This window comes from Morone saxatilis, unplaced genomic scaffold (genome assembly GCF_004916995.1).
Source record: "Morone saxatilis isolate NCDOM2014 unplaced genomic scaffold, NCSU_SB_2.0 Contig12, whole genome shotgun sequence".
Taxonomy (NCBI): domain Eukaryota; kingdom Metazoa; phylum Chordata; class Actinopteri; family Moronidae; genus Morone; species Morone saxatilis.
In genome coordinates this window covers 22,026,426-22,037,131 of record NW_023339674.1, presented here as the reverse complement: position 1 = coordinate 22,037,131, position 10,706 = coordinate 22,026,426, and the positions used below count along the sequence as shown (strand labels likewise).

The 10,706-nt window shown below is 41.1% G+C and overlaps 2 protein-coding genes across 7 annotated transcripts in view; one reads left to right on the top strand and one right to left on the bottom strand.

Moving 5' to 3' along the window:
- Positions 1–721, top strand: part of LOC118322333 (retinoschisin-like) — a 3,555-nt gene extending 2,834 nt beyond the window's left edge. The window contains exon 6 of the mRNA XM_035653988.1: positions 569–721. Within this exon, the coding sequence (XP_035509881.1) occupies positions 569–721 (153 nt within the window). The remainder of the gene's footprint in view (positions 1–568) is intronic.
- A 339-nt stretch (positions 722–1,060) lies between these two features.
- Positions 1,061–10,706, bottom strand: part of LOC118321628 (cyclin-dependent kinase-like 5) — a 35,410-nt gene continuing 25,764 nt past the window's right edge. For 4 of the 6 annotated variants that reach the window (XM_035653034.1, XM_035653035.1, XM_035653036.1 and 1 more), the window contains exons 12-19: positions 9,183–10,266; positions 8,688–8,789; positions 8,173–8,278; positions 6,409–6,532; positions 6,080–6,185; positions 5,729–5,851; positions 4,199–4,366; positions 1,061–4,108 (exon numbers count right to left, since the gene is read on the bottom strand). In XM_035653034.1, the coding sequence (XP_035508927.1) occupies positions 3,749–4,108; positions 4,199–4,366; positions 5,729–5,851; positions 6,080–6,185; positions 6,409–6,532; positions 8,173–8,278; positions 8,688–8,789; positions 9,183–10,266 (2,173 nt within the window). In that variant the 3' untranslated portion in view covers positions 1,061–3,748. The remainder of the gene's footprint in view (positions 4,109–4,198; positions 4,367–5,728; positions 5,852–6,079; positions 6,186–6,408; positions 6,533–8,172; positions 8,279–8,687; positions 8,790–9,182; positions 10,267–10,706) is intronic. The other 2 variants (XM_035653038.1, XM_035653039.1) reach the window with 2 other exon arrangements.

Sequence of the window (10,706 nt, the reverse complement as noted above, 5' to 3'; positions counted from 1 at the left end):
CTCCTTAAAAGCACAGAGAAACTTTCCACTTTCAGCAGATGAATGTGAAAACATCCTTCTAGTGTCAAACTCTGCACAGACAGCATTCAAACATCACATTGTGGGAACAAGGAGAAAGAAGATTTTTGACTTTTTTTGATTTTTGGTGACTTGTTTTTGGTAAGGGGACAAGAGCTGACATGATTGGTGAACTAATCAAGTAAATAGAGAGAAAAATAATGGACGTCCTCTGATTCCAGCTTGTTCAATGTAGGATTTGCTGCTTTTCTGTTTTATATCATGATAAACTAAATATATCTTTGGAGTTTGGACTCACTGAATTAGTGAAAATAGAGCAAATCAATCCAAACAGTGAAAGAACATCATATGGGATCCATAAGTTGGAAGTGGTTTTTATATATATATTAAGTATGAACCACATAAGAAACTGATTTCTGCACCATTCAAGCATTCAAACAGAAATTAAGCATCATCAGCTGAGCAAATAGATCCCTATGACCATGAAGAAAATGATCATAACAAAGTGAACTAGTTTTTCTTTACATGCTGTTTACTGTCTACTCTTCAGGTCTTCTATGGGAACTCTGACCGCTCCTCTATGGTACAGAACCTGCTGCGCCCCCCCATCGTAGCTCGCTATATCCGCCTGCTGCCGCTGGGCTGGCACACCCGCATCGCCATGAGGATGGAGCTGCTGATGTGCATGAACAAGTGTACCTGAAGTACACTCAGCATGCTTTTTCCTCACTGTCCATCCTTCCCCTGCTCAACCTGCTGCTTGCAAAAACAGGGACTTTGGTCCAGCACTGAAAGATCCATCATACCTTCACCTCTTTAACATGTCTGTCTTTTTTTGGTGAGGCTCAAAGCAAACTAAGTCTGGGCAGGAGGACATGTTTGGCAATTGGACACCTTCCGCAATGCATACAGGGGATTCCAGTTTAAAAATGAAAATTGGAGGCTTCAATAAAGCTGCAGGAGTAAAAGAAAGATTTAATTAATTATTCATCAACTTTCTTTGAATCAAACACTGTAATAAAAATATTCTACAAGTTAGGAGTCGAATCAAATGAGTTTGTTTTATTTGAGATTTACTGTTACATATGTAAACATGAATATTCTAAAATTGTTAAGCATTCATTTGTGGGTTTATGTTCTCATGTAAATGCTCTGTTGAAAAAAAAGCAGATAAACACTGACTATGCTACTAATTTGTGTCTGTAATAAAAGCACAAACGTAATACTTGATTTCATTTAAACAGTTGATAAACATCTTCTGTTATAAATATTACCAAACAAGTAGTCACACATCAGTATTAATATAATACACAGTGCTCCTTCAGCAAAACAATAATCCAAAGAGAGAAATGTATTGTGTCAAATACAGAGTGTGCACAGTCCTTACAGAGGCACAATACACAATACGATACGGTCATGTTTGGACTCAGTGTGTGACTGTGGGAGCCTCAGGCCCCGTGTTTCAGTCTTCACACACTGTGCACATAATGAACATGAATCGAGGAAGAATTTACAGAGTCAGAGCAATATTGCTGAGCCACACAGTCTCTTCAAAGTGCAACATTAAAAAGCTTAGGATTTATTTCTGCCAAGCTACTTCCATGGCACTTTATCCCAGACAGAAAACAATGTTACAGTACAGAGCCTCTGCCCCCAATGTGGTTCCATATTAAGATTTCTCAAAGGCTTGTCCCAAGCGGCTCACAATCAGTCAAAAATACACTAGTGCAGTGATTCCCAACCAGGAGTACATGTAGCTGAGAGGGTATTTATGCAGTTGTAAGGTATTACATAGAAACACTGTGGGGGAAAACAGAATGTTAATTTCCACATATTGCGTCAGCTGTAATACCTGAATATTGGTTATGTGTTGTGATGGAGAATGTGTGAAAAGTGAGTAAAAGTAAAAGTAAAAGTATCAGTTGAAATAGATAAAAGTGATGGATAAAGAGATCAAATGGTTAGCTGAAGGTACTGGACATGGTTAAATTAACTAACCAACAGTTGAAATAGCTAGCATAAAGGTAATGGACAAATGGCGAACAGCTAAAAGTACTGGATAAACAGTTGAAATAGTTGGCTAAAAGAAGTGGGGAAATGGTTGAAACAGCTAAAAATAATAGATACGTGGTTAAAATAGCTTATGTAATGAATAAATCTTTCAAATAATAGTTAATGGATAAACTGCTAATACTAGATATGGTTGAAACACCCTGCTACTCCAAGTGGGAGCAATGCAAACGCAAACTTGACGAAAACAAACACTGACAGTTTAACTGTATGAAAAATGACTGCAATAATACACACTCTTATATAACAGCAGTGTTAAATAACATCCAGTTTATGATACATTCAAATGAACGAGGTCTAGATACAGGGTTGGGGACCACTGCACTTGTACACCCAGAATGGCTTTTGTGTTCCTCTAGCTGCTGTAAAAATGACATAAAAGCAATGATTAGGGAAAAAAACCTTCCAATTCATGTTACATAAATATTTTTTTTTACAGCAGTTACTCTTTGTATTGTATTTTAGATGTGCGTGTAAACTGATTAAACAAGTAGAACCACTTGGAAGTTGCTTATGTGAAATCTGTAAGTAAGAAATGAGCAACAAACACACTTCCTTGAATCCTGGTAGTTATCACATCACATGTCCTTTTCCATTAACTGTATCTTTGTAGTTGGCAGCATGGCACCATATCAAGGTTTTATTACTGAATAATTACCGTAATCCGTTATAACACTTTTACATAAATAAACATTTCGGTAAATCATTTTAGATTACATTACTACCAACAGGATCGCCAGTATAGTCTGTTGTCTTTGTAATGATTGAGGTGTCACCATAGTTTTAATTGTATAACATTTGTTTATAATATATATGAAAATGACGATTTACACATATTGTGCATGAAAATCAGTGCCTAAACGTTAGTTAGTGCAGTAGATGCAGTGCTTCATTATCTCCTACAGAGGGCGATGTAGGTTAGAATTTCTGTCTGTTTATGGCACCATAGTGTCTAAAATGGCTGCAAAAGACATAAAAACCTAAATATCCTAAAAAAGAACAGATAGATTTAAGCTTTATAGATTGTCAGTGGCAACTTAGAAAAATTGCACTACAGCGATATTTTCAAGAACAGGACTGCTTTGACTTGCAGTTGCACATTGAGCGCCTGTAACCAGTATGACAGAGCACATCCAAAGCAAGACAGCTGGGACGAATAGTTACAATCCTGGGTGAGATGAACACAATGCAAAGTTACTGACATTACCAATCTCTATTGTAACAACTGATAAAACTTTATTTGTTCAGAATGCCTTAGATAGTCTTAAGGAAATACTACGCAGTAAAATGTACTATATTTCTATATTGAATAGAAACAAAAATACTTACACTTAAAATCTACACTTTATCTATCCATTTATATATATTTAATTTGTAATATATTTACTTTATAATACAAATTATAATTAGAATTACAGAAGTAATAATATAAATGTCTATCAAACATGGAAGCTTTAAAAAAAATGAAGACATAAAAAGGCTTTTGGCCTATTTGCAAGCAGTGTTTCAAACTGAAGGTTTGGTATCTGTGATTTTTTCACGCGTGTGTGTGTGTGTGTGTGTGTGTATTCAGCAGGTGCACTGTTACGCAAGGGACGTGTAGGAGCAACAGAGGGGAAAACGGAGGAGTCTGGATCTGAGAGCTGTAGGGTGAGGGAGATCACAGAGCCGTCTCTTTCAGGTCGTTGAGGTTTGGCATACGAGACCTGGAGGGGCGTCCGAAGCCATGGCCGTTCTGGCCTCCCTTGATGCTCATTTGCTCTGGGTAGGGGTTGCCCTCTGGGCGGCCCAGGGCGGACGTGTGCCAGCCAGACTCCAGCTGTCCGGGCAGCGGGTAGGCTGTCTGGCGGCTCTTCAGCTGGGGCGTGCTAACCCCTGAGTGACCCCGGCTTTCTGTGAATCCACCTTGAGCAGTGGCTGGATTAGGCAGTGGCTGGTAGCGCATGTCAGACGGCGCGGTCTGGTTGGAGGATGAGGATGAAAGGTGCAGGAGTTTGCGCAGAGACTTCAGTGGCTGACTCTGAGGGGGACATTAAACATTACCCATGACCAACACATTTCAATCACACATTGAAGAAAAAGAAAAATAGTGTCATTTTGTGAGACTTGCCGGAGAGTGTGAGTCAGACAGCTTCTCAGGTGGCCAGTCCTTGTCCCTGTCTCGGTCGCGCTCTTGGTCCCGGTCTCTACTCTTGTCCCGGGTCCTGTGGCGGCTGCTCTGGTGACCTGAAGACCTGGAGGACTTCTGGATGACTGTGTCCACCCCTTCATTAGGAACCTTTCACACATTGGGTGTAGATATCACTAAACCTGTCCAAACTAACCATTTCAAACTTATGAAAGTAGTTCCATAATATGTAAAAAACAACAAGAAACATGTTTGTTTTTCTCTGAACAACAAATGTGTCCAACACAGGTTTTTACTGTATTCCTTGAAACTTATATTTTATAGTCTGAGTCCGATTAAAACCTTATAAATGTGCTTTAGAAAAGAGATTCGTGTGTTTCATGTTATCCTTTACATGTGTATTTACCACGGACATAAGCTGGAACATATTTTTGACAATAGGCCTTTAAATGCAGTAAAGTCAGAAAAATTAAAAAACATAACATGCATCTGGAGCCAGAAACCCTAATCATTCACTGATCTGAGGAAGAGTAGACATCTTCTCTTGTTTATGATTAACTGCCATACAATCCATGACATATCTAATCATTTTCAAATAATCTACTCTTCATGCAGCAAACACAATTTTCACCAACTCTGAGTCTGACTGCCTGATTCCTCCTGGCCAGATTGAGTTTATTTGTGCTCTGTCATCAGACGTAACCCCCCTCTCAGCATCTGAACAGACTGCCACATATAAATAGAAATGTGAGGGGAAGAAAGAGTCTCAAACACCTGTGTCATGCCGAACCTTTACTGCCACTGAGACGGCAGTCAGTTTAACATGTCAGAATGTGGATGCTTTTATATTTAGCAACTCTTTGGATTCCTCCTCCTTACTGATCTTTCCTCTGTAATCAGGTCACAGGTTTAGATACACTTAGAGGGGCAGAAAAAAAGTTGATCAAATGCTTCTGTGTAAGCAGGAAAGCTTCACGTGAGTGTAACCAGGCACACAGACTCTTAAAATCTCATGTGCTTAACCAAAGCCTGAGCGCTCTCGTTCATCCTCAGCTCATAACCAGAGACATGCTGTTAGGGCTGTGGCTGAAATCAGTGTTGACTGACGAGAATCAAATGGGCCCAACACAAAATTTGACCAGCCAGATCCATTTATTGACGCGTGAACAGCCCTGCGCTTCATCAAATGGAAAATTCTGAGAGTGCAACACTTTTTTATCAATTCAACGATCAACCATCAATAATCTGAACATTAAAAATGGCACTTTATTGCCTAATTTTCAATACTGATAAGAGTTGTACTGATACGCATAGATGGATCTGACTGGTTTATGTTGACAGCTCATTATTTTGTGAATGAATGAATTGAAAAATATAATCAAAGAAAACTACTAAAAAACCAGTTCACTATGAAACAATAAAGCAGTCTTGATTACTATTGTTAATGCATGCAATGTCAGATGGGTGGCGTGGAGTTAGCAGGTGAGTAGGATAGTGTAAAACAGCATGTACCATGGAAGAGGACACTACAGGGAGGACTCTCACAGAGGAACTATGCTTTATGTTATTCTTTGGGCTAAACAGAGGGAAAAGACATTTCTTGATGACAGGAGGCCTTCCATCAGGGACTGGCATCTGCAATATAGAGGCACATGACTGGTGGCACAGGGAAACATGATGCACATGACAACAAGAAGAAATGATTTTATATCTCTGTAAATATGCTAACAAGGCAAATGCATTGAACATTTGAAAAGCAGAGGAGGAGATACAGTATGTAGACAGACATCAGAGGACTTGTGCATGAAATAGTGCATCCAGACATGGTTCACATCCCGCAGAAGTACTTGACATGTAAGTTACCATTTGAGATTTTTTCTTTTTCTTCTTTATTGCTCTGAAGAAACCTTGCTTCTCCTTTTCTTTGGATGGTTCAGAGGGGTTCAGCACTACAGTATCTGGGCCAGTCCTGAAAATAAAACAAAGGGCACTGAGCATGATGTCCCAACTAAGAATGTACAATATTTTTAAACTCCCAGTGAGCCACCATGACGTGTGACCAGTGTGAAATGAAACTGTTGTCACAGAGCAACGAACAAGGAACAAATTGTTGTTGCCAAGGTAACCTACGGTAAAGGAGATATTCTTTGGTAAACAACATATGATCTGTTGTGGTTAGAAGGGATAAGTACCAGGGGTCGAATGCCGGCTGACGTTTGGAGTGGTTCGTCAAACCCGTGCCATCCCCGGACAGGCCAGAGCCCCGGCTCTGACCCCTGCTGTCATGGAAGGAGTTGTCTGGCCGGGGAGAAGGGACTGTTCAACACACACAACAAATACGTTCATTCACATAATAAACAGACTGGTTTCTCAGTCTATACCAACTATTTCAAAGCAAACTGTGTATGTGTTTTAGCAGATAATGTATTGTATATATATATATAAAATAAAACTAAATGACTAAAAGAGGACAGGAACAGACAGAGGACTGTGGTGGTTTTGTAGTCATTTGCAGCTAAATTACAGATAAAAATAAGTTTCACAACAGAACAACGGCTCCCGTTCATTAAAGCAACTGTGTACAATTTGTTCCCAACTATGGTGTCCCTCTGTGGTAGCATCAAAAAAGAAACTCTGGCAGACAGCCAGCGTACTCCACTACCCCAGTGTTGGACACTGACATGAACAGACTGAAAGCAATGGATTCAGCTTATTGCAGATGCATTCGTAATATACATGTTGGCCAATAAGTAAAAACAGTTGGCAGTATATAAATGCTAAAGGTTTGTTTGAGGTCAGTTAGAAACAGCGTCTCCATTACATAGTTTGTCCACCAGAGAGCAAATGTATTCTAAAATTTGTTTTCCAAAAACAGTTAAACAGGCGTCCTGTTGTAGATTAGCTGCATTGGTTCTAGGAAAGGCAACGACAGTTGGTCAGTCCACCACTCACAGACTGAAATATCTCAACAACTGTTGGATGGATTGCCATGGAATTTGGCACAAACGTTCATATATTCCCCCACTGTATAAATAGTAATACCACTGGTGGCCCATTAACTTTTCATCTAACACCATCAAGACAAAACATTTTGTTTTGTGAAATAACCAAAATCAATAGATCATTGTCAATAATGTTTGCTTGTTCAGTGTTCATGTTAAAATTTTGATTAAGAGTTTTAAAGATTTTGAATCGAGTGCTGGGCGGTATGCCCTGCCAGTGCAACAGCTGCTGTAACGCTTAATAGGCAGCAATGTTGTTTTTGTCTGTGTCTGTGAAGAGCGCTAAGACAAGTTGTGTAGTGTGTATTGAGAGGGGAGCCCTATTAACTGAGCACCATTCTTACTGGTTATAACATAAACAATAAACTAACTCTCTTTAGGCAAAACAGTATGGCACACAGCAATTAGTTTTTTACCCGTGCAATAGAACATTTGAGAAATATCTATTTGAATACTTAAATATTTTAGCCTTTTATGTCAGTTTATAGAAATATACTAAAATTACTTACTTAAATATTTTGTTTTGAAAAGCAATGTTAAAATTGTGGCATTTTTATTTTTAAGTTGTTTTTAATATGTTGCAGTTTACACCATTAAAGTAGTAGCCACTATGAAACTATATTAAGGCACATGCAGAAAAAAAAAAAAAAAAAACTGCCAGAATCTTAAAAAAATACAGTGATACAGATTTTTGGTCATACTGCCCAGCACTACTTCCAAACATCAATATTGGTATCAGGCTGAAAAATCTACATAATGAATATACAGTATAATTATTAATATAGAGCACAGATGTTCTACCCATGGTACCCATGGTGAACATCTTTGATTTTATCAACTGCAGTAAACTACAGTCAAGTGTTTAATGCTTAAAACTGAACTGTCATCTTGATCTCCACAGTGCAGTGAAAGAAAGAAAGACACGGCCAGAGATTTGAGTATGACTAAACCAACCTCTGTAGAAGCTGCCCACCCTCCTAGGCATGGATTCACTGTAGATGTTGCGGTTCTCTTTGGAAGAGCCCCCATCTTCTGTTTGCTGGTCATGATATAAGCCAACCTGAGTCACAACAGAAGACGTAGTCACATAATAGCTAAAGGCCAACTGGTTTGCATGCCTCTCTGCCTGAGCTGATATCTTTATTTGCCCGAAAGAACAGTAAAAATGGGAGGTGTTGATTGATTTACAAGTGGTCATTATGATAAAACAACAACATCTGTAGAGGCTATAAATGTATTGCAGAATCAAACTGAAATGTGCTCCGATGACAAGCTCGACTGTGCTATCATAAGTAGTCACATTAAAGGGAAGCAAAGCACACAGAGAAAATGAAGAGGCATCTGATGCAAAGAGACACAGAGAGCGAGAGAGAGAGAGAGCAGTTCATGACAGCAGTATCCACCCACATCCAGTCTACCGAGAGTGCGGATGTGGGTGGGGAATGGTGGGTGCAGGCAGAATGTCGGACCTCGCTTTTTTGCCGCTGTGTGTGAAAAGATGCGGTGTTGTCCCTTGTGGAGTCCCTTATTGGGGGTCTGCTGTGGGTGACCTCAGTGGGTGCCTGTTCGCTCTGTTAATGGAGACATGATGGAGCATGAAGTGAGTTCAGCATTGCAGCACACACATACAAATACACACACGCACACACTATATATACTATATGTGTATATACAGTATATATAAATATACAGGTAGCATGATTTACTGTATATCCTAACAAGAAAGATACACTCCTAACACCTGCAGTGTTCATAGGATGAAGCTGCAGGTACGTTAATCCTGCCAATCCTACAAACCAAGGAAACTGACTAACAAGATCTGGCTGGAAACCTAAACACAAATCATGATATTATTAGACGCCACCAGAATAAATCCTGGCTGCATTGTTGTAGAGACACTGAGGCACAGTTATCCAACACAACCTGGTGTAGGCATCTGATATGATTAGATCATGTAGGCTTTCCTTAAGGTTGGAGAGGTCTGATGTGGGCTGATGACTGACCCTGCTCATGTCTTCCTCTCTGGAGGAGCCCCCAGAGTGGCGAGGCAGTGTGCGGTGCTGCAGCTGCGGAGACAGGAGCTGGAGGCTGCTGGCTCTGGTGGGAACACCCTGGCCCACCACAAGCCCCTCGTCCGTCCCGTGTGTCCTCTGATGGTCCCTCCGTACATACATGGAGTGGCGGTGCGGCCGCTGCTGGGAGGAGAAGGGGCTGGTATATCCCTGACCGTACGACAGAGGGTCGTGTGGCGCAGACAAAGAGTGAGCATGGCTCCTTTCAACGCCACTTTCCACAGGGTCCAGGGCATCTGGCGACTTGGCCTCCTCTGAGGCCTTGTGGCGGGTGGAGGAGCGCCTGTAGGAGGAGTCCAGAGTGTTGCTTTCTCTGTCAGAGCGCATGCTTCCTCTGCCAGCTGTTCCAGGCCCCAGTCTTTCCACCCGACGGGCTGCTGGGCTGCTTGGGGCTGTGAGGTCGAGGCAGCTTGAGGGGAAATAGCGCGATGTAGGCTCATCAGCATAAAGATGCACATCATTTAAGTTCCCTACTGACTTGGCATCGCTAAGCGTGCCATAGCTCTTGGACAAGTTCAGGTAGGCGAACTTGGAGGAGGAGGGCGTGGAGCTGTGGGACTCCATGTAGCTGTGTCGACTATGTTTCTCCCCTGACTGAAGCGTGTTGGTCTTCCCCTCCACAAAAGAATGGCGGTTCTGCTGTGAGCGGAAGTTGGATTTGAGGTACTTGGCTCCAGGGCCGTCAGACACCTTGGGCCCCAGATTCATCTCGAAGTCACCTTTGCTCTTGGCTTCGCCAGGGCTGAGCAGATGAGGCAGGTTGCTGCTGGCCAGGTCCATGTTGCACGAGGTGGAGTGGTTGTAGATCTGCGGCTGGTAGTTCTTGGGATGTAGAGTGGGACTGAGGTTGATCGCTGCAGGTATGTTGCCGTTGAGAAAGCCATCGTTGCTGGGGTGGAGGTCTTCATGCCGAGGCAAGCTAGAGCACTCTCTGCTGCTGGAACGGTGGCCTCCTGAGCTCTTTCCCCCATGGCTCCTGAGCGGAAAGAGAGAAAAAATGGACAACATCAACGTACTGTACATCACACATTCAGTTTTATAACCTATAATGATAACCTAACCTGTGTTAGTTGGTTTAAATAATGCCATTTTATTAGATCCAGAAATTGTCATGTGTGGTGTTCCACAGGGATCAATTTTAGAACCCCTACCCTTCCTAATACATGTAAATGATATTAAATCTGCAGTTGATTGCGTTTTTAATGTGCAGGAGCTAAATTTGGTTGAAATTGATTACAATCTTTAAAAACAAAACATTTTTATTCAATCAAATGGTAAGAGTAGTGATGGGTGAATGTATTTAGTGTTTTAGTAAAAAAAGTCTATAATGAGTAACAGTAATAGTAATGTAAACAATGGGGCATAGCAGTCTTTGTTTTGACTTTGACTTAGTGTTTTTATCTTGTGCCTTGTGTC